The 23,761-nt window shown below is 37.6% G+C and overlaps 1 protein-coding gene across 2 annotated transcripts in view; it reads right to left on the minus strand.

Annotated features, from left to right (window-relative positions):
• METTL24 (methyltransferase like 24) overlaps positions 1-23,761 on the minus strand; it is a 91,539-nt gene that overhangs the window by 22,645 nt on the left and 45,133 nt on the right. For both annotated transcript variants that reach the window (XM_045544175.1, XM_045544176.1), the window contains one exon: positions 20,952-21,180. In XM_045544175.1, the coding sequence (XP_045400131.1) occupies positions 20,952-21,180 (229 nt within the window). The remainder of the gene's footprint in view (positions 1-20,951; positions 21,181-23,761) is intronic.

Raw genomic sequence — 23,761 nt, forward strand, 5'->3', positions numbered from 1 at the left:
TCATCTAGGTTTGAGTAAGTACATTCTATATGTTCACACAACAACATCGCCTAATGGTATATTTCTCAGAACATAGCGCTGTTGGGTTTTTGTTTTTGTCTCACTCTGTGGTCCAGGCTAGAGTGCCGTGGCGTCAGCCTAGCTCACAGCAACCTCAAACTCCTGGGCTCAAGCAATCCTACTGCCTCAGCTTCCTGAGTAGCTGGGACTACAGGCATGCACCACCATGCCCAGCTAATTTTTTCTATATATTTTTAGTTGTTCAGCTGATTTCTTTCTATTTTTTAAGTAGAGATAGGGTCTTGCTCTTGCTCAGGCTGGACTCGAACTCCTAAGCTCAAATGATCTGCCTGCCTCGGCCTTCCAGAGTGCTAGGATTACAGGCATGAGCCACTGCGCTGGCCCTTAGCCCCATTGTTAAGCGATGCATGACTGTACCTCACTTTGCTCACTCTGTTTCATTCATTAGGGCCCATGCATGACTGTTTTAGGTTCCTGTAGAATACTGGATCAAGATGTTTGAACACTGAAGTGGATTAATCAACATAATCTTATCAATTTTAACTTTCAAACTGGTAATGTGCATGTATTGTTTTATTTGAGAATATTCAATTCTTCTATAGAAGATGAAAAGTCAAAAGGGATATGTGAAATTCACAACATGTGCCAAGTATAGATAAGTAAGTAACTTACAAGACATATTAGGTATAAATAAAATAAGCAGTACATATGTGCGCTAAGGAGAGAAAGTGATAGAACTGCTGAATAAACACTAAAATTGCCACTAAACATTAAATATACATGAGGTATATGAGTCACTCAATATTCCTGAGGTCTTCAACTGGCCACCCATTGATGACACCCATTCTGACCTCACTGATACTCTGCCGGATAAAATCCATAGCTGCTCACAGGCTAACTGGTGAGCTTGCAGTGTGACCAGACACACTCGTCCCTGCGTCTCTCCAGTTGAGCCTCTATACCTCAACTCTGGTCCTTTGGGCCGGTCAGCATGGAAAGCTGACGAGAGAAGGAGAGGAGACGGAGGAGAAGGAGAGCAAGACTGGCCCGCTGAGCAGGATTCATGCAGGGGGATCCTTCTACTTGCTTGTACCTGATCCTAAGGACATTAACTTACTCCACCTCTCTCCCCTTAAATCCCAATGTGTGTTTTTAATTGATTCAACAAACCATGTGACTCAAGCATCTTAATTTGTGATCCATAACCTGTGGGACAGCTCACCCAGTAGTATTTGTGGAGGCTTTGTTGCATCAAGGTAATTTCCCAAATGACAAAACTCATCAGTGTTTCTTAAGCCTGCACACTGACCGCTAATTGTCTGCCACCAAGGGCCAAGAGAAAAATAAATAAATGACAAGTGACTACCAATTATTAATGGGAAATTTGAAGTAGTCAATCCTGCATAGTCCTATGGCTTGGTTACACGTGGTCTTTTGTTGTGATTTTATGTTTCCTACACATAAATAGCCATGCTTTCTTCTGGTAAAGTTAGCTCAAATCATTAAACTAGAGATATTCGGATTTCATGAAGTTCCACAAGGAGGATGGTGGTCTATAAAGAGGGCTACGACCACAGGATGCCCAGCCAGACGAGCAAGTTTCAATACCATCATTTTAGAAAGCTGCTCACTAACAGTGTGAAGCTAATTCATTTCAATGCACCCAGTATTTACTTACTGCATGTTTCACACAGGCCAGGCACCGTGCTGTGTACTGCAACGGGGACAATGGTGAATATGACTGAGTCACTTTCTCAGGAATTTCATAGTGTATAGTATAAATAGATACATAGTATATCATATAGACAGATATAGCATGTATCGTAGACATGCTCTAAGTACCCAGGTAATTATGATGCAAGGAACTAGCTAACTTCCATAAAAGATACGCAAACAAAGTTTTGCGGGAATTCAAAGAAGTAAGAAATCACATCCACTGGACAAATCCTAGTAGAGTAAAATGGTACAAATTCTCTTGAGGGTATTTCGACAATGCATATGAAAAGCCTTAGACTGCACAGTTTATAGTAGTCAAAAACTGGAAATAATCTATATGTTCAAAAATTGGAGAGTGGTTAAATAAACTATGATATATCCATTCACTAGAATATATGCAGCATTTAAAAATTACACTGTAGATAAGCATTGTATAAGATTTTATGGAAAAATCATAAAGTACACATGGTAAAAAAAATGTACAACCCCTTCAAAAGGACAATGAAGTGTCTTTCTCCCCCGCCAGTACCTTTACCTAAAGTATATTTACCCAAAAACACACCTTTACCCAAAGACCCAAAGGCACCTAAAGTACTTTTACCCAAAGAATCCCCAGTACTTTTACCCAAAACCTTTACCCAAAGATTTATGGTTTTTTTGTTGTTGCTGTTGCTCTTTGTGAGACAGGGTCTCACTTTGTCACTGGGACTAGAGTGCAGTGGCATCATCATAGTTCACTGCAACCTCAAACTCCTCAAGTGATCCTCCTGCTCCAGCCTCTCAAGTAGCTGGGACTATAGGCAAGCGCCACCACATCTGGCTCATTTTTCTGTTTTTTGTAGAGACGGGGTCTCACTCTCAGGCTGGTTTTGAACTCCTGGCCTCAAGCAATCCTACTACTTAGGTCTCCCAAAGTGCTAGGATTACAGGCATGAGCCACCGTTCCTGGGCAAAGATCTGTGTTTTAAAGTACATATACAAGCATGTATTTGTGTACACACTGCTTTATTTTTATTCAAAGTGAGTGTCATGGTATACCCACTATTTGGCACTTGCTTTGGGCTCTTAACAATTTATTTTAGATATCTTTCCATATAAGCAAAATATAGATATAAAGCATGTACTTTAATACTCACTGAGTATTCAATTGTATGGGTTTTACTATATTTCATTTATTCAGTCCTCTATTAAAGAACAATTATATTGTTTCCAGAATTTTGCAATTATACACAATGCTGCATTACATCTAGATGAAATGTTTAATAATATATAAAAATGTTCAAAATATTTTAAGTAAAAAACCCCAGATTATAAAATAGCATCTACACCATGATCCCACTTTCATTTTTTAAAAATATATATACTATGGGGGCGGGGGGGATGTCAGGAAAGAGAGACTGTATATATTAATAGTAGTTATCTCAGTGGTAGAAATATAGGTGAGTTTAATTTTCATCCTTTTATTTTCTGAGTTCTCTATTATCTAAATTTTCTACAGTGAATATATGTCACTTATGTAATCCAAAAATATTAAATGATTTTGAGAAAAGCTTTATGGAAGAGACAGCATTTGGGATAGGACTTGTAAGATGCATAAAATTGTTTTACTTGATCAGATCAGAGAAAATATTAGACATGATTGGAATTATTTTTCAATGAGGTTGAGTACTTCAATAGACATTATAGGACTATGATTGAAGCTACATAAGATGAGAAAGTTTAGGCAAATTGGAAGTAAAACCATTTCGTTAGGTTAGAGCATAGGATATCTATCTGTAGTAACCCAGTGGAAAATAAAGAGGCTGAAAAACTGAATCGAGATCTTGGACATCAAATGAGGTGTTTATATTCAACACGGTAGGTAGCACCGGAAGAGAACAACAAGAAAGAGGTGAGCAACAGTGCCTTTTTCATTTAGTTAGAAAATTTAGTTATCCAGAATATTCCTGAGCACTTAGTTCAACCAACAATTGGTACTAGATATGTCCCCAGAAAGGAGTCAAAATGATATACCAGAAGGTTTCAGAAAGAGGTCAGCCTAAAGGGAAATACAATGTCATAAGGCCAATGTAGTGAAAAGTACTTAACTATCACTATCTAAAATATTTTCAAAGATATCAATATTCACCACTTAAATATCTCACAATAGTATACTCAATAAGCCTGTGTAGCTTTAAGTACTCAAACGCAAGAGATGCACATGGGAAAGATCATTAAATTATGAGATTTCTGCAGATGCCATGAAGCAGGTGGAATATTTGAAACACACAAAAATTATGTCCATGGCTGTCACTGCAGAAAGATTGGTCCCAAGAACACTGAAGGGATGTCTGGACATCAGATTCACACTACTGTTGTTCTAAATACTTCCCAAATCCAATCCAGGATACTGACTCTCTTTAATGTTTTCTGGAGTAAATGGTTGACTTAATAGACGTTCCCCCACTATCACTAAGAAAGTAAAAGAGCAATAAAATATACCAATCATCCATAACATATACTCTATCCTTAGTATTTGAATTTTGTCCTAAAACAATTCAAATCACTCCAACACAATAACAATTTAATAAATAGCTCCCATCTGGGGAACAACTGACCAGACATTTAGTCTTTTTACAGTCCTTTTTTGTCTTTAATCCCCTCAACAGTCTTGCATGGAAGGTATTATCCTTCTCATTTTACAGAAAATGGAATGCAGCTCAGAAGGCTTAATTCACCTTGCTATTCACACAACAAACAGGTTGTAGAATTGGTGTTTGGTTTTCTGTGGTTGAGAGCAACTCCCACTGGGCACCATGGCCCAATACTTGCTACCTGACCCAAAGCCAGTATCCTGAAAATGTCATCAACATTGTTCTCCTGTGCCAATATCAAGATCAGAGCAATTATAATAAACACTCAGGACTCATTCCAGACAAATAACTGATCGCTCTAGCTGATCAGAATAATAACACCATGGCAAACAGCAAAACCAGTAAAAATTTCTAAGGAAAGAAGTGTGCCAAATATTTTTGTGGCCAGCCTCTTTCTATGCCTCAATTGTTAGCAAAATTAAAAATTGGACAGGATAATAAATATGTCTTCATTAGTTTGGGGATCAGATAAGCAGATTCCTTTTATTAACACCAGGACAAGAAGTTTAAGTCTTCAAATATAATGTCTGTACATTTTAAATGTCTGAAATTCTCCTGAAAAATCTCAAGAATGAAATTTCAATTTAAAATAGCTATAAATAGCATATAATTGAGCAAAATGTTACTGACTAAAGCCAAAATGAGAAAATGAGCAAGAGGTCTTTTTGCTATCTTTATAGAACAAAATTCTTTAGAGAACAGAAGTAATGTTCTAATAATAGAGAGAACATTTCTCCCTGAATACCCCACCACTTCCTAACATTACTACACTTTTATCTTACATCGGCACGCAGCTTTCTTTTTTCCCCACCAAGAAAAGGCAGGGACAAATCTGGTGGAAATATCTCAACATCTCTGAATATTGGATCATAAACAGACTGAGAAAAAAAGCATTACTAGAAAAATGTTTTCCACAATCTCCCCAGAGATCCATAGAGGCAACCAAGGAAAAGCCCGTAAACCATTAACAGCGGCTCTCCATTCGACAGCAGGAGGGCAGCTGAAGAGCAGGAAGGAAACACCGAGGGTCTGGATGGCCCATTCACCCACATACCCAATACTTATCGAGCCTCCACTGTGGACTAGGCATCAGAAATACAAGAATAAACAACAGATTCGACTGGATTTCTCTATTAAACATTCCCCTAGCACACTGTACTTTTCCTTTGTAGCACTCATTACAAGATCACATTTTTGTCTTTTCAGCTACACGTTAATATTAAAAGACTTGTCTATGGGAATGTAAAATGACGTACCTGCTATGGAAAACAGTATGATGGTTCCTCAAAAAATTAAAAATAGAATTATCACATGATCCACAATTCCACTTCTGGGTATATAACCAAAAAACTGAAAGCAGGATCTTGAAGAGGTATTTGTTACTCACAATAGGCATGAAGTGGAAGCAACCCAAGTGTCCATCTGCAGATGAATGAATAAGCAGAGTGTAGTTTGTACATACAATGGAATATTACTCAGCCTTAAAAAGGAAGGGAATTGTGACACATGCTACAATATGGATGAACCTTGAAAACATTATGCTAAGTGAAATCAGCCAGACACAAAGGACAAAACACTGCGTGATTCCATTTGTATTAGGTACCTATAGCAGGCAAATGCATACACAGGAAGTAGATTAGAGGTTACCAGGGGAAAGGAAAGGAATGGGAAGTTATTGTTTAATGGATATGGGTTTCTCTTTTGCAAGATGAAAAATTTCTGGAGAGTAGATGCATAACAATGTGAATATACAGAACACTATTGAATTGTACACTTAAAAAGGATTAAGCTGGTAAATTTTATGTTAAGTGTATTTTACCACAATTAGAAATTTTAAAAAATTAAAAAGAGACTTGTTTATTCCTACGTATTTAATATTTAAATGCAGAACCTTGCATATAGAAGGTGCTTAATAAATATCTATTGGATGGATACATGGATGGATGGACAGATGGATAGAGAGACACATGGATGGGGATATGAACAGAAATGCAATATGCAAATAAACTGATCATTCCTCTATCATGGGAACATAGGGAAATGTGCCCTGTGAATATGAAGAAGTGAAGACTTCTTATTATGGTTGAATTTAAGATAATATTTATCATAATGGAGTCACTATGTTTTACCTACCAACATCACAAAAAATTTTAGTATAGATTTACTTCTGTATAGTTGAATAATTCTTATGTATTTTTATTTTATTTCTCTTAAACTACAGATACTACAGTATAATGTCTTCTGACCTAGATGGCATTAAAACAAAGAAAATTCCATTTTCTGTCACCTTTGCTCTTTCCAGTACCTCTGTTAATCCAAAAGGGTAATGTGAAAGAAAGCATACACTTAACGCTGCAGAACACAGACAGAAGCAGGGTAAGTTGCCAGCCCACAGGTTATTAATCAGCTGTCCTCTGGGGCATGGTGTTATGAAGCTGTGTCATGTAATAAACAGCAGGCAAGAAGAATAATCTTCATTTTCTGACTCTGAAGTGCAGGCATGTGCTATAAAACTAAATTGACATCTGTTAGCAGGCTTGTCACATGGATGGTTTATTCCTGCAGAATCTGGAATAAATTAAATCTTAAAATAAAACTTGGAGCAGAGAGGCTCCTTTACATAATTCCTTCTAATGGTGTGCTGTGAACCCATCATGCTGATTTTAAAGAGAAGTTCTTGTAAGAAATGTTTCATTATCATTTTAATTGCAAAACTGTTGAATGCCACTCCACGCTGCAAAACTTGTGTTTTTTAAAAGGTCCTTATGTTTTTAACTAAAAAGTGGCAAATGAAATCCTCCTTTCCTGATATTTTTACTGGTTGGAAAATACATCAGGTTTTACCTCTGAAACCTGTGAACACCTTTTCCCAAGCACCTGGAGGCTGTTTCATGGGTGTGTCTGCTATGCTTGGGCACCTTTGAAAACTGGCCTGGGCTAAGCTCCCGAGGCAGAAATGGCCAGCACGGGTGCGACCTGGAAGGATTTGCTCAGGAATATACACTCCCTCAGAGGATTCACTAACACGATTGCAAGTTCTCAGAGCTCTTACTGTCAAAAGGCATTAAGCTTTTTTTTTTAACACGTATAAAGGAACTGCAGAGCTACATGATCCTGCAAATCTGAGCCACGCATCACTGAACATGGCAGTCCTCGACAGACCCACAGTCTTCTTTAGGAAAGGAAATCACACAAAGGGAAACCCAGGAACCTGAGGGGCACCTTGAGCTCACAGCCCTCTACTTCCTCAGGATTCACTTGGTTCTCATTCCCCAAACTTTGTCCACATGGCAAGATGCTCAGACAAGTACAGCCATTCCTGGTACACAGCAACAAAGAAAAACAAATGCCAGCTCCTTGGAGGCTCATTTCTTTCACATGTGAAGTATTCCTCTTCTGTAATAATACTGGTCTCCTTTGAAAATCTCAAAAAAGCAATAGTCAATCATAATTCTCCATAAAATAAAATCACAAATTTGGTCTTATGGAAACTTCTTGTTCCTTTCTCTCATTAATACGAGTTCATTGGCCTACACAACATTCTCCGATGGCAGGGGTTCATATCACACATCTTACAATAGAGGAAACTGAGGCACGGAAGGCTCAGAGACTTGTAAAGGAGTCAGGGAGGATGCTGCAGAAGCTGACAGCCTGGCTCCAGACCCCCTTCTTGTTTCAAGGGCGTTATGCCCAGAAGAGGGTGAGGGATTTGCAAATGGCAGCCCCAGCCACTCACATCCTTTCTACGCAGTGAGGTTCCTCAAAGGGTGATCTTCACAGCACCTGGGTTAGAGTGGGGTGGAATTGGTTAAAATGCAGCTTCTTAGGCTCCATGCCAGACCAACTAAATCAGAATCTCTGGGGTTGGTCCTGAATTTGACATTTTAATCAAGCTCCCTCTGTGGTTGAATTCCTCACTTGTGGTATGTTATCGCTTTTGTTCTGGTTTGTGGTCTGGTATCCCCCATTCCAACATTAGAATCTGAGAACTACTTGGTTGTACAGGTGGGAGTGGGTCTCCAGACTCCAGAACACTGTTCACATACAACTTCGCCAGTCATGACTTCTGCCCCAGGAAAACCGAGGAGAGAACAACAACAAACAAAACACCAACCGCAGCTAAATCCAGATGTACTTAGTTCTCTCTTCTAATCTATTGTAGCTCCATGCTAGCAGAATACTGAATGGTTTGAAAAATATTAAGAAGAGCCAAGACATTTTGCTACATGGCAAATCTCACCTTTATAGATGAGCGAAAAGGGTAAACAAAACAAAACCACACACAAAAAAAACCCATTTCCTAACTGTTGCTTTCGGAAGTTCTTGACTCACTTTCCCAAGGCAACTTGTCCTTAGGGTCCACTGCACATTGATGGAGACAGAAAGATGTCTCTGCATTTCAAATTGCAATTCAGCTCCATGAATGACTCATTACTGCTAAATTGCCACCGGCTTATTTCACAGAAACACAGCACCTTTGTGATTAAACAGCAATTCTGCAAGAGGAAGTTGCCTTCAAATACACAGAAAGAAACACACTTCTCTTTGAAAAAGGAAAATAAACAAATTTAGATAGAAAATTGTCCCGGGACCTTAAAGAATCACATGGACTTCTACCTTTACCACACAGTATCTGGTTTTCTGTAAGGTTTCCTGCCCAAACATTCTTCTGAAACATTAGTAACTGAGGTCTCTGGATACTCAAGGCTGCTGCTTGTGCATCAGGGTAGGCTGTGTCAAAAGATAAGGTCTCCGAACTTTGGTGCCTGCACATTTCTATTTAGGAAGGTGCTGGGGAAACAGTTAGTCCAACATACATCCCATATATTTCCAGTGCGCTTCACTACGTATTTCAAATGGGAGTCCATACAATAAGGGGTCTCTGCCTAGGAGACACACACAGCTCATTTAGGAGCACACAGCTCAAAAGCAGAGCTCCAGCTCATGGGTAAATCTAGGACTCAGGCACGCCTGGGTCTTGACCTGGTGTGGCAGACTGGCAGGGGCCGTTTGCTTCCCTCCTGAGAAAAAATTTGTCCCAGGACAACAGCTGGTACGAAATCTGATGCAATAGGCTGCGTGGGAATGAAAAAATGATCTGGATCCCGACAGAGTGTCCGTCCCTCACATCACCTGGGCAGAGGGAGATGCAGGCTGAGGATGGAAGACAACAACAGGGCACAAAATGGCCCGGTGCTCGGGCTCTGGAGGGACACCACCTGGGCTCAAGTCCCAGCATTGCCAATTATTATGAAATATCCTCTGGTCCTGTGTTTCTCCAAGTGTGGTACACACCTTGCTACTCAAAGTATAATTTTCCAACCAGCAACAAACATCAGCATCATCTCAGAGTTTACTAGAAATACAGAATGTCAGGCTCCACCCTGGACTTACTGAATCACCGCTTGCATTTTAATTCACTTCTCTAGGTGGTTCACAGATACATTAACTTTGAGAAATAATAGTATAGAATATGATTGGGGGGCAACATAAATAAACATTTCAAAAGCTTTCATTTGTTAAGGTATTGTTAATATGTATTAGCGAACACAACTAGGACAGCTGACTCATGAGTCCATGGACATTACTTCTTCAGACAATAAAGAAAGATGAATCCATTTAAAGTTGATTTAAAGAGAAATACGAAGGTAAGATGCTGCACCCCCTGCCCCTGTGATAAGCACAAAGCAAAAAGGGAGAATTATGTAAGAGAAACAGAGGGAGAGTGAGAGGGAGAGAGGGAAAGGACAAAGCAGGGCTGAAAACTTGCTTTGAACGTCTCCATGGACCAGAGCACAGAGCAGTGAGCAGGATGGCAGCCAGGATATTCTGGCTGCCAGCCTAAAGCAGGTGGCAGTGGTGCTGGGTGTGCATCTCCTAAAGGAAATTGGACTTGCAGTTGCTCCCCTGAGACAGCAACTGGAGCCACATTCATTGATTAGAGCCACGGGCTGGGGTGGTGCTCCCTGGCTCCACAAAGGAGCCTGAAATAAACTGCTAACAACCACTGGCTGGAGCTCTAGCTTAGCACCAGCCACTGGCCTAGAGAGATGGGAGGAGAGAGATGCACCCTAGCAAACAGCAAATGAGCTGGATTCCAAATATCACTGGGAGGAGTGGGAGCCCCCAGATGCTTATAAAAGACCAAGTCCTGGAGGCTACTGCAAAATCACTAAGCATAGAAGGGTGAGGCAAAAAAGAAAGAGAAAAGCAAAATCAAATCAAAAACCTTTCACTGAAAATAAGCTAACAACCCAAAATTACAACATACGCACAGAAACCAAAGGATAAGAGAAACAACCAGCCAAAGCAATGATTGGAACATTACTTCATTCCAAGATTAAATTAATTTTGTTAAACAGTCTGATAAAAGTTTAAAATGAGTACCTTAGGCGAACGTGATAACCACTACACTACGGAAACTCACTTAATAAAATGAGTATGTTTAGGATGTTTGGATCAATCAAGAAGAATAATGTCAACTTTTACGAACTTACAACCAGTGACAATACATTGTTAAATAAAAACATGCAAAACTATAATAGAAATGAACAGATGGACAGGAAAAATACCAATTAAAAATCTTGGAAGTGAAAAATACAGTCATTTTTTCATAAAATATCAATAAATGGCATAAACTCTAGGCTGCACATAGTTAAAAAGAAAATTAAAGAATTGGAAGCTCATGCTGAGGCATTTACCCTAAAGTAGAACAGAGTGCATGACATTTTAAAATACGAAAAAGCAATAAAGAAACGAGGAGGATGGTCTTCGAGGCTCCAAAAATACATCTAAAAGGAATTCCAGAAGTACAGAATAAAGGAAATGGAGGAGAAGCAATTGAAAATATTTTAATTTTTTGAATATTCTCAAGGTACGAAATTCAAAATATACACAGAGTACTGAGCCTCTTCCCCAGCCATCCAGTTCTCCCTGGAGGCAACCAGTATCACCATTTTCTCGTATACACTTTCAGAGAAATTCTATATAGACAAAAACAATGTGAATGGTAGAATGGTAGCAATCTACACACTCTCTTCTTCAATTTGCCTTTACTGAGGTATAATTTATACACAATACAATTCATACATTTAAATATATAGGTTGATGACTTTTGACATGTATGTACCCATGTAACCACAACACATTCAAAACATAGAATATTTCCATGACTCCCAAAAGTTTCCTTGTGATCCTTTCAGTAAATCTCCTATTCCACCCCCTCACTGCCTGCCCCAAGTAACCACTGCTCTGATTTCTATCACTATAGAATAGTTTTGCCTATTCTAGAACTTCATATAAGTAGAGAATCATATAATATGTAGTCTTTTGTATCTGGCTTCCTTCATATAGTATAAAGTGTGTGAGACTCATTTGTGCTGTATGTATTACCAAGCCTGTTCCTTTTTATTGCTGGGTGATATTCCATTCTATATGGATGTACGGTGTATGGTACATTGCAGGTGATATATTCATACCATAACTTCTCTACCCATTCACTCTGCTAGGACATTTGGATTGTCGGGGCTATTAGGAATATAGCGTCTGTAAATTTTCAGTTATAAAGCCTTTGTATAGACACATGTTTTCAGTTGTCTTTGCTAAAACACGTAGGAGTAGGTTTGCAGGGTTAATTGGTAAATATGTTTAACTTAACAAGAAATTGCCAAATTCTTTTCCAAAGAGGTTGCATTCCCACTAGAAAGGCTTGAGAACTCCAGTTATTCCATATCCGCACCATCACCTGGTATCATCAATCCTTTTAATTTTAGTCATTTTGGTAGTTATGAAGTGTTATCTCATTGTGGCTTTAGTTTTCATTTCTTTAATGACTAATGACATTGAGCGTGTTTTCGTGTGTGTTTTTTGTCATCTGTATATCTTCTTTGGTGAAGTGTCGGTTCAAATCTTTTGCCTATTTCCTATTGAGTTGTCTTCTTATTTTTGGTTTTAAGAGTTCTGTACGTATTCTGAATACAAGTCTTGTTTGATATACCTGTGGTGAATGTTTTCTTCCAGTTTTTATGTTCTGAACAATGTCTTTTGAGGAACAGAATATTTCAATCTTGATGAAGTCCAATTTATCTTTTTTAAAAATTTTCTGGTTTATGCTTTTTATATCCTGTCTAAGAAATCTTTGCCTATTTCAAGGTTGTGAAGATTTTCTCCTATATTTTCTTCTAGAAGTTTTATAATATTGGCTTTTATGTTTAAGTCTACATTTCATTTCAAAATAACTTTTGAGATAATGTGAAGTTAAGAGTCACTTTTTTTCCATACAGATATCCATTTGTTCCAGCACCATTTGTTTGAAAGACTATAATTTTTCCCATTAAATTACGTTGGTGACTTTTATAATTATATATGTGTTTCTATTTCCAAATTCTCTTCCATTGATTTATACGCCTATCTTTATGTCAATACCATACTATCTTTTTTTTTTTTTTTTTTGAGACACAGTCTCACTTTTGTTGCCCGGGCTAGAGTGAGTGCCGTGGCATCAGCCTAGCTCACAGCAACCTCAAACTCCTGGGCTTAAGCGATCCTACTGCCTCAGCCTCCCGGGTACCTGGGACTACAGGCATGTGCCACCATGCCCAGCTAATTTTTTCTATATATATTTTAGTTGGCCAGATAATTTCTTTCTATTTTTTTAGTAGAGACAGAGTCTCACTCTTGCTCAGGCTGGTCTCAAACTCCTGACCTTGAGCGATCCACCCACCTCGGCCTCCCAGAGTGCTAGGATTACAGGCGTGAGCCACCGCGCCCGGCCAGTACCATACTATCTTGATTGCTATCACTTATATTAAGTCTTGAAATCAAGTAGTATAAATCCTCTAATTTTGTTCTTTGTTTTCAAAACTGTTTAGTAATTGCTTTACACTGTAAGTTCCTTTTCATAAAAATATACTTCAAATATTGTTCCATATCAGTACATAAAAATTTGCTTTGTTCTCTTTTTATGGTACATTGTAAGTAGTCCATGAAAAGATGTGCAATAATTCATTTAACCACTTCCACAATGGTGTGTATGTAGATTGTTTTCTATCCTTTGCTATTAGAAATGACGCTGCAAAAAAATAACCTGTTTATATATCAGTTCACACATCTGGGAATATGATTGTGTGGCAAATTCACACAAGTAGAATTGCTGGATCTGCACTTGCAATGTGACAGATATTGTCAAACTGCCCTGCAGAAAGGTTGTACCAATTGACATTCCTGCTACTTTTTATGTTTGAAAATCTGATGAAAACATTGTATCTAATTTTATTTGTATTCCTCTTAATATTAGCAAGTTTGAGTATTCTTTCTTTCTTTCTTCTTTCTCTCTCTCTCTTTTTTTTTTTTTTTGAGACAGAGTCTCACTCTGTCACCCTTGGTAGAGTACAGTGGCATCATCATACCTCACTGCAATCTCAAACTCCTGGGCTCAAGCAATTCTACCTCAGCCTCCTGAGTATCTGGGACTACAGGTGTGCACCACAATGCCTGACTAATTTTTCTATGTTTAGTAGAGACAGGGTCTCACTCTTGCTCAGGCTGGTCTCAAACACCTGAGCTCAAGCAATCCTGCTACCTCGGCCTCCTGGAGTGCTAGGATTACAGGAGTGAGCCACCGCGCCCGATCTGAGTACTTTTTCATATAAGCCCCAACCTTTTTGGCACCAAGGACCTATTTCATGAAAGATAATTTTCCCATGAATGGGTGTGTGCAGAGATGGTTTAAGGTCTCCAACCTTCTTGGCACCAGGGACCGATTTCATGGAAGACAATTTTTCCATGGATGGGTGTGTGGGGAGATGGTTTCAGGATGATTCAAGCACATTATATTTACTGGGGAGTCAAACCTCTCTGCTAATGATAATCTGTATTTGCAGCCGCTCCCCAGTGCTAGCATCACCATCTCAGCTCCACCTCAGATCATCAGGCATTAGATTCTCATAAGGAGACACTACCTAGATCCCTCACATGCACAGTTTACAGTAGGGTTTGTGCTCCTATGAGAATCTAATGCCCCTGCTGATCTGACAGGAGTCATAGCTTCTGCAGTGATGCAAGTGATGGGGAGCAGCTGTAAATACAGATGAAGCTTCACTTGCTGGCTCGCCTGCCGCTCACCTCCTGCTGTGTGGCCTGTTTCCTAACAGGTCCTGGACCGGTACTGGGTTTGGGACCACAGATATAAGCCATCTGTATCTCCTTTTCTGCAAACTGTTTTTTCATCAACTGTCTATCAAGTCATGGATCTTTCTCGTATTGATTTGTTGAAGCCCTTTTATACAGGTGAAATTAACTCTTTGCTTATGAAATGAATTGTCAATATTTTCCTAGTTTCTTATTTGTATTTTAATTTTGTTTCTGGTAGTTTTACCATGCAGAAATTTTATATGTAATCAAATTAATTATCTTTTTCTTTTATGACTTTCTAACTCCAGGATTATAAAAAAAATCCCCAAAGTTTTTTTTCTTAGTATTTTCTTCCTATTTATGGTTTTTAGAAATATTTCTTTTTTTATTGGTTTGGATTTTTTGGCAGAAGGCATAAATAAAAATTAAAATTAATTTCTTATAAATGCCTACCCATAATTTTACTGTAATATGCATCTTTTCCCACTGATTGAGATACCACCTGTATCATATATCAAATGTGCATTTGGATGTATTTGGATGTATTTCTGGATATGCTATTCTGCCCACTAATCTGTTTATCTATTTATGCAATAGTACAGTTTTGTTTTTATTATAGTTTGGTAAGAAGTTCTAATACCTCATTGGGTTACTTAACCTCCTTTATCAAAATTTGATTGGCTATTTCTGCTTGTTAATTCAATATAAACTCTAGAATCAGCATATCTAGTTCTACAAAAAAAAATTCTACAGGCAATTTTATTGGGATCATGTTAAATAAATAGATTAACATAAGAAAAACTAAATCATTATGATAGTGAGTCTTTATATCAAAGAATGTGCTGTCTTTGAATTTGTTCAAATCTTCTTTTAAATCCTTCAGTGGTTAAAGTTTTCTTCTTGTAGATCTTGCACATGTCTCATTATCTTTCTGTTGCTTTTGTAAATGATGTCTTTACTTCCTTTTTATATTCTAACTGATTTTTATTCATAAAAGTGTAGTTTTAAAATTTTTGTATACTGCACTCAGATAACTCATTATATTTCTTATTGACAGCTTTTCATTAGATTCTTTTGAGTTTTCCAGTATATAATCTTCAAATAATAATAATCCAGTATATTATCTTCAAATAATAAATCCCTCAATAATAATATAATACATCTGTAAATAATAAAATTTTGCCTTCTTCCTAATTTTTATTTCTAAATTAATTTCTCTTTTCTAATTGTATTGGCTATTAAGAACTAGGTCAAATAGCAATGATGATTAGACACTATATAATTCAATTTAGATAACATTCTTGAAAATGACAAAATTATAAAAATGGAAAACAGATTAGTGGTTACCAAGGGTTAGGGAAAGAGGTAAGGGGAAGAAGGTAGCTATGGCTATAAAAGGGCAACATGATCTTTGTGGTACTAGAAATATTCTGTATCTGAACTGTATCAATGTCAGTATCCTGGTTGTGATATCATACAAAGGTTTGCCACTGGGGCAAACTGGGTAAAAGGTGTATGGAATTTCTGTATTATTTCTTACAACTACAAGTGAATCTATAAATCATCTCAAAATGAGAAGTTTGTTTTTTTTAAGGAGTTCTAATCTACTTTTTAAAAATGGTAATGATAAACATCTTTATTTTCCCCTGACTTTAATAAGGATATTTCACTGTTTCCACGTTAATTATGATACCAGCTCTTGGACTGAGATATACCAAAGTAAGACACAATTAGCCCAAATATATCACCAAAAATAGTACATATAAATGAATTAAACTCACATATGTAGATAAATGTTTAATATTATGGAAGTATTCATCCATTCCTTTCCAATGAGTTTTATAACTTTTTTAATTTGCAGAGATAATTGTTGAATTATCTCTGCATATATAAGGGGAGAGAGAGAGAGAGAGCACCAAATGTGGCAAAATATTAACAATTGGTGAATCTCACTGAAAAAATATATGAGAGTTCATTGTCTTATGCTAGCAACTTTTGCATTTAAAATTTTTTCAAAATGAAAAAAAAAGGGTAAAACTCCAGATAATAATGTAGACACCCATGTTCAATGGAGAGTTAACTTGCTATGATCTTTGTCATGTTTAGGAAGAATATAGAAATATTGAATAATTTTACATGGTTTTAAATTTTATAGCTAATTATATACATTTAAAATTTAAAGATAGCCATGAAAAATAAAAATATAAGCTTTGGCAAGAAGAGAAAAAAAGAAAAAATAGAAAACCAAAGGCCCAATTTAAAAGAGTAGAAATTAGCCCCCGAATACCAATAATCACAATAAATACAAACATAAATGAATTAAAGACACCTGTGTAAAGACAGATTATCAGATTGGGTTTAAAAACACAATCCAGACATATACTGAATACATTACTCTTATATGCTACACATAAACTAAAACTATATCAAAAGAATAAAATAAAGGAATTCCGAATGGTATTCATACAAATAGTTATCAAAAGAGAGCTGGTGTGGTGGAACTAATACCAGATAAAGTGGAATTTAAGGCAAAAAAGATTTCTGGAAATAAAATCGACATAATATATACCCATGGTTGAATGTTCTTCCTAAAAGAGTATATTATTTTCCATTTTCAGCAGCAAAGTGTATTATTCCCAACAAGCATTCCAATTCAGGGCAGTATCAGTATCTTGTTTATATTTGCCAATTTATTATAATATGCAAAAGGAAAAGAATGGGAATCTTTCTGTAGTTTAATTTCAAAGCCCATATTCTTTCAAACATAGTAGAGACCTCACAACAAAACTGACATTCTGGAATCAGTGGTGAGCTCCAGGCCGAGGGAGACAGAAACGGGCGGTCCTGAGAGGGTCCAAGCAGACACTCAGCTGCCGCCTGGCTGGTGACAAGAGTGGGCAAAGAAGGACTCGTCACCCAGAGCTGACCCGCAGGAAGTTCAGCTTCCCCAGGTCATCTGCCCAGCGCCCCCAGCCCCCGCAGCCTAGGTCTACATCCGCTCTGTGTGGAACAGATCCCAGTTAATCCTCAACAGCTTATTTAATCTCTATACAGCACAGTATTTACTTCCTATACATGTGCCAGCAACTGTTCAGCGCCCCGAGGCAGCATATATTAATATAATAATAACAATTCTCTACAACCACATTTGAAGGACCAACTGCCCTTCAGTTTCACACGAAACTTTCATTAAAAAATCTTGACTGGAATTAGATGCAGTTAGCAATTTCTAGAGAAGTCTCTGCTACATTTTCCCTGAAAACAAAGAAAGAAAGAAAAAAAAAGACAAAATTTTTTGTAAAAATTTCCTAAAATTGTTAAAGAAAAAAATCCTTTGAAATTACTGAAAACAAATAAGTGACTAATTCACACCAGGCATTCTGAAGAGGACTTTCACATTGTGTTCTCATAGCTAGTTCTCAAAAAACAATCCACAATTTAGGCAGTTATCATTGTCCTCATTTCACTCACAATCCAACTAAGCACCAGAGAGGTTCGATGACTTTACCAATGCCAAAAGCCACTAAGAGGACCCATCCTTCAAACTTAGATTAATGAGTTTACAAAGGTACACTCTCAGGCAGTCGTGTTGTTCATATTAGCAGCAGCATGGTTAAGACTGGAAATAATAATAATTGTTATAACGTCTCATTAACCAGCTTGGATCATTTAGGACACTCTGAGTGTATAATAAAGACTTTAGGAAAAAAGCATATATTATGATTAATATGAGCAGAAACTTTAGATTCAATGTCTAGTGACATTCTGGAAAAATTCCTATGCTTAGTTAACAGCAACAAGCGCTTCAGCAAGGAGGAGACAGTTAATCATTTCAAATAGCGCTGGATCCAGGTGATGTCATTCCCTGACAGACTGGGCTTCTGGTCCACATGGTTTTGCTGATGCAGCTGCTGTAGCCTGATGCTTCAGAAAGGTTATTTTTAATTTATAGTTTGAAGTTAAAATTACCAAAGAGTTTTAAAAGCAGTGCAAAAGCCATATGCATCTTTCTGTCACTATCTCAGAATGCCGCTTTCATTTATACCCAGTTTTGCCCGATGGGCTGGAATCTAGGTGTGGATAAAGAGAACAACAACAGCCTAACGTGGAAATTATTACAAAACAATATGAGATATTTCAAAGTCATGAAATAAAAAAACAACTAACGATGCTTTGGTTTCTACAGTCACTTTCAGAATAAAGGAGTCAAAAGGAGGCTAGGCAAAAAGTGTTGACATTTGTTACTGTGTTGTTTCCTATTTGCTTCCCCTTTGCTTTCCACATCTGATTTACCAGTGTCTGCACATGCAGAAAAATGAAAACAGACCATGCCGGCTACAGGCCACAGACAAGGTTTCCTTTTATCTGGCACCACATAGCTCCTAGAAGCATGCTCCTAATGGAAGCAATCACTCGCCGATGGGTTTAGTTTTTGTTCTTTTTGTTTTAAAGCATTCCCCAAAAGAATCTCTATGGAAGAACATCAGTATCTTTTAAATTCTTCAACAAGGAAATTTTTTTTTTAGAGCAGTAAACGCACGCCTGGCAATTCTGAGCCTGATCGCTTTCACTGTGAATGTTTTTAATAAAAATAAGTAGCCTTAGGAATAGCAGCAATCCTTTAAAGCATTTCTCCTTTTTAGGTATTATTATAAATATTTCTGCTGTCTCAGGAGCAGTGTTGCAAAAAGCTCCATGCTTTCTCCTCAGCGTAAAGGTTTGCTCCCTGCAGCTCCCATGGAGCTAAACAAACACAATTCAGGTACCCACCTTGCTATCCAAAAACACATTTTCCATAACAAATGTGGTTAGATAGGTTGTATCCACAGATCACCTTTCAAAGTCATCTTTTACCCTTACCATTACCAAATCTTTTGCTAAAATGTTACTGAAAAAAAGCAAAATGGCACTGAGTCTCCCCTTTTTTCCCTACTCTTTTGTTTGAAGACTGGGGCTGGAGAGGGCCAGGAAATAAAGAGCATCAAGGAGGGGGAGCAGCAAGAGTCCTAATTGCACACAAAGAATAAGTAGCTGCGTCGTTGAATAAGCTAGAGTTGACATATTAGAGAATCAGGCCTGTAATTTTCAGCTGTAAAAAACAGGTCTACAAAGGTAACAAGTAGCAAAAAAATAAAATAATATAAAAATAAAGTTCTGAAAAATGCTCCTGCTTCTTCCCACACATATTTTAAACATCAATAGCATGTTAAAAAGGGTTCTGTTCTGGGATTTTACCCAAAAAAATGTATGTGTTTGTGTGTATATATATGTTTCATTAAGGCTCCTGACTATTAAATGCTAGTTACTATCAGTGGAAAGGCAAAATATAAATCAATAGTTAATCACATGTTAAAAGAACAGCAAATTCTTTGAAGTTGTTCTTGAAGAAGCTTGGGCTGTCTAATTAAAGGGGTTTAAAAGAAGGAGGAGGAGGAACAGTAAGAGAAGGAGAAATGGGGAGGAGGAGGAGGAGACAGAGGAGGAACAGCAGGAGGAGCAGGAGGAAAGGAAAAAAGAGGAGGAGGGAGAGAAGGGGAGGAGGAGAAAGAAAGAGGAATAATAATATAGGCCTCTTATTAAAGATCAAAAAGCCAGCTCAAGTTTAAAATTGAGTCCCATACACATTATTTCTCAACTAGAAACTCCCATTCTGACAAGTTCTAAATTACATGGCACCTCTGGCTGGGAACGACAGGCTAAGATAGGCCAGACCCAACCAGGGTTAGAGATCAAAGACAAGCCAACTACACTCAGGAGAACCCTAGTATCTGCCTACTGAATGCAATTAGTTTGGGTATATTACACTAAAAATTGCTTTCAGGGAACACAGTGCAAAGACTCAGTTCCATTTTTGCTGTCCATTCACAATAAAGTATTTACAGAGATTTGACATCATTTGACATAATTATATAAAATACATAATGTTTATTCAATTTTAGAAAGTAGATTTTAATCAAAACTACACATATTTTCTGAACTTTAAGAACCCAGAGGCGCAAAATAGTGACAAACATGAGACATATGTTATAACAGTGAGAAACAATGCACAAGCAATCTCTCACAAACATAAACCTGGCTCAGATTATTTTTTGTGTTTGAGGTCAACATAAGTAGTTTGCCCTTTCTGAAAATTTTAAATAATTGCCAAACAGAAATGGTATTCTTCAGCCTACGCCAGAAGTAAGTTTTTCAGTCTTCTTGCTCAGTGTTGGCCAAGACCTCAGCATTACTCAACAACTAAAATCTCCAAATAAGTTTAAATATTTATATCTTTGCCAAAACTTTATGTTTACAGAGTTGACTCTGTGAATAATTTTGGGTGATTAGTAAGATTAAAACTGCACCGTCAACTATCCAATGCCAATGTTGTTATCCTTGGTTTGCATTTAAAAAAAACGTTTATGGATTTGTTTGCTTTATTTAATTATGAAACCAAATGAAAAACCTCACCTTATGATGCCCAAATTCATTCAAAATGCTTCCCAGTTTTCTGGTGTTGCTATGTGGTTTGTGGGCGGCAACAGCTGGATGCGGGTCCCGCCAGTCGATGGACAAACGATGATACCAAAGGCGCTGACTCTCCAGAACATGAGCTGACTTGACACTGGGATCAAAACGATGCACTTCGCAGCCGTTGTTGGCCATGCTAACTTCAAAACGGGTATCGTCACTTCCCAGCCTGCAAAGAAACAAGGAGGAAACAACAACAAATGTCATGAGTTCCATACGCCCTGCTGGATTGACAAAATGACAGTTCCAAGGCCAAGTTTCTTAGCCATTATCAAGCCTTCTCGTTTTCCAATGTACACATACAATAAACTTTCTTTCACAAAAAGCACTAAAGCTCAAAGCTTCTGGATAAAGAGAATTTATCTGCTAAACAGACCAGAGAATCATACGCTCAAACAAGTAGAAGTGCTATCAAACTGATTGTCTTAAAAGATGTAAATCACAGTAGCAATGAAACAAGGAAGAATATCCAATAGTCTAAAGAGATTTTCTCAGAATGTATTAAAAAATATAAGCCCTAGGACCCGTTCCTTTGAGAGGTGTGTTCTATTAAGGAGGTCATTTGTCTCTAATGACCAGTGCTGTGCATGCAATTTGACTTAAAAACAACAGCTATTTTCTTAGAAATAAAGTATATTTTTAAACAGTGCAAAGAAAAAAAGGCAAATGTAGATGGTTCTGCTGGATCCAGAACTGAAGAAGCAGAAGAAATTCCTTACCTAAATTCACATCAAAAGGGGAAGAAACTATGATTTCATTATATTTAAGTACCAAATAGGTAGCACCTCATGTGGAATATTATAAACTTACAAATATTGGATTTAGTGAGAAATATTCTTTTTTAGTGGTATAAAGTATCACTTTGATTAAAGGATCAATTTTAATAACAAGCATGAAATTAACCAAAGAGTAATTTTTAAAAATGGTGGCTATGACTTCTCTGTGCAAAATACTATAATTATATGTGATTTAGGATACCAAAACCCAGAATATCTGTAATACACTGGCCAAACCTAAACCCACTGCAGAAATACTTCATTATCTTACACTCTACTACAGCTGACCCTTGAATAATGCAGGTTTGAACTGCCCGGGGCCACTTATAAGTGCATTTTTTTCAATAAATACTGTAGGCCTCCATATTTGTGGTTCCGTATCTGTGGATTCAACCAAATTTGGACTGAAAAACAGATATGGAGGGTTGACTTTTCTATCCGTAAGTTTTGGTATCCATAGGGTAGGAGGGGGTGAGGGTGTCCTGGAGCCAATGACCCCCCATACCGAGGAATGACTGACTATTACATAATTTGGAAGTGTACAAGTTCAGTGGATAAGAATCATTTCCCTGATTTTATTTAACTAATTTAAGTCTTCAGTACAAAGATCATCCACCTAGACATTCTTAATACAGTTGTTCCTCTGTATCTGCAGGTTCCTAGCCACAAATTCAACCAACTGCAGATTGAAAATATTCACAAAAATAAAAATAAAAAATAACAATACAATAATAAAAAATAATTTTAAAAATCAATACAGTGTAACAACTATTTACATAGCATTTACATCATAGGTATTATAAGTAACCTAGAGGTGATTTAAAGTATAAGGGAGGATGTTCCAAGATTATATGCAAATACCAGGCCCTTTTATATCAGGGATTTGAGCATCCACAGATTTTGGTATCTGCAGTGGTCTTGTAACCAGCCTCCTCGGATGCTGAAGGATGACTGTAGTCTCGCCTGCCTCTTCTTGTCCCTTCACCCTACACACTGCTCTTTTCCTCACTGCATTCCATTGCATGTCAGCCCTCTGATGTCCTTCAGCTACAGCTCTTTCAACCCTTTTTGCCTAAAAAAAATTCAGCACTCCTCTCATAGACACTTCCATTTCTTCTACCTAAGAAATCCTGTTCCCTATTTTCTACCTCCTATTAATCCACACAGCTCAAATCATTGTAGTCTCTACCCTGGTTTCCTCCCAATTTTCCATTACCTAATCTGGTGTGGCAGACTGACTTGCTGGCTCTAATTCTTCACCCCTCCTCATCCACACTGCTGCCCGCTCATCATGACGGAGTGTCCTTCTCCATGCCTTGATTTTTTTGGCTTGGCCATGTGACTGGCTTTATGGAAGGAAGTGACAGTATGCCAGTCCTGATCCTAGGCTTTGTGTGCTTCTGTTCACTCTCTTGCATTATTATCACAATAAAAACGTGCTCCAGATAGCTTGCTGGTCTCAGGAAAATAAGAGATGTGAGGAGCAGGGGCACCCCAGCCAGTCTACCAGCCTTCTAGAAAAAACAGAACTGCCCTTTGCCACCTCAGCCTGAAGTAAAGCCTCCCAGCTGAGCCCAGCCTGGATCCATGGAAGCCCAGCTGACCTGCAGACATCCAGGTGAGAGAAAATAATGGTGGTTTTAAGCCACTGGGTTTTAGAGTGATTTATTAAACATTAATAGCTAACTGATATACCTAGTATTAAGGATAAATCCAAAAGTTGCAGTTGAAACTACAAAGCATTTTTTAGTAGACAGATTTATTTCCATGTAGATCAGAATATTGTAGAATTTACCTGTCCCAAGGGATTTTTCAGTTAATTAAATTTTTTTGAAACTGAGATGAACAAAGCAGTGTTGTCGTAGGTCCCCCAGTAGAAAAGAGCAGTTTTGTACCTTCACTAAGAGAACAGAGAACACTGTCAAAAAAAGTACTCACTAAATGTAATTCGTATATAAACCTTTTAGAGTAAAA

The sequence above is a fragment of the Lemur catta genome, chromosome 2 (genome assembly GCF_020740605.2).
Source record: "Lemur catta isolate mLemCat1 chromosome 2, mLemCat1.pri, whole genome shotgun sequence".
Taxonomy (NCBI): domain Eukaryota; kingdom Metazoa; phylum Chordata; class Mammalia; order Primates; family Lemuridae; genus Lemur; species Lemur catta.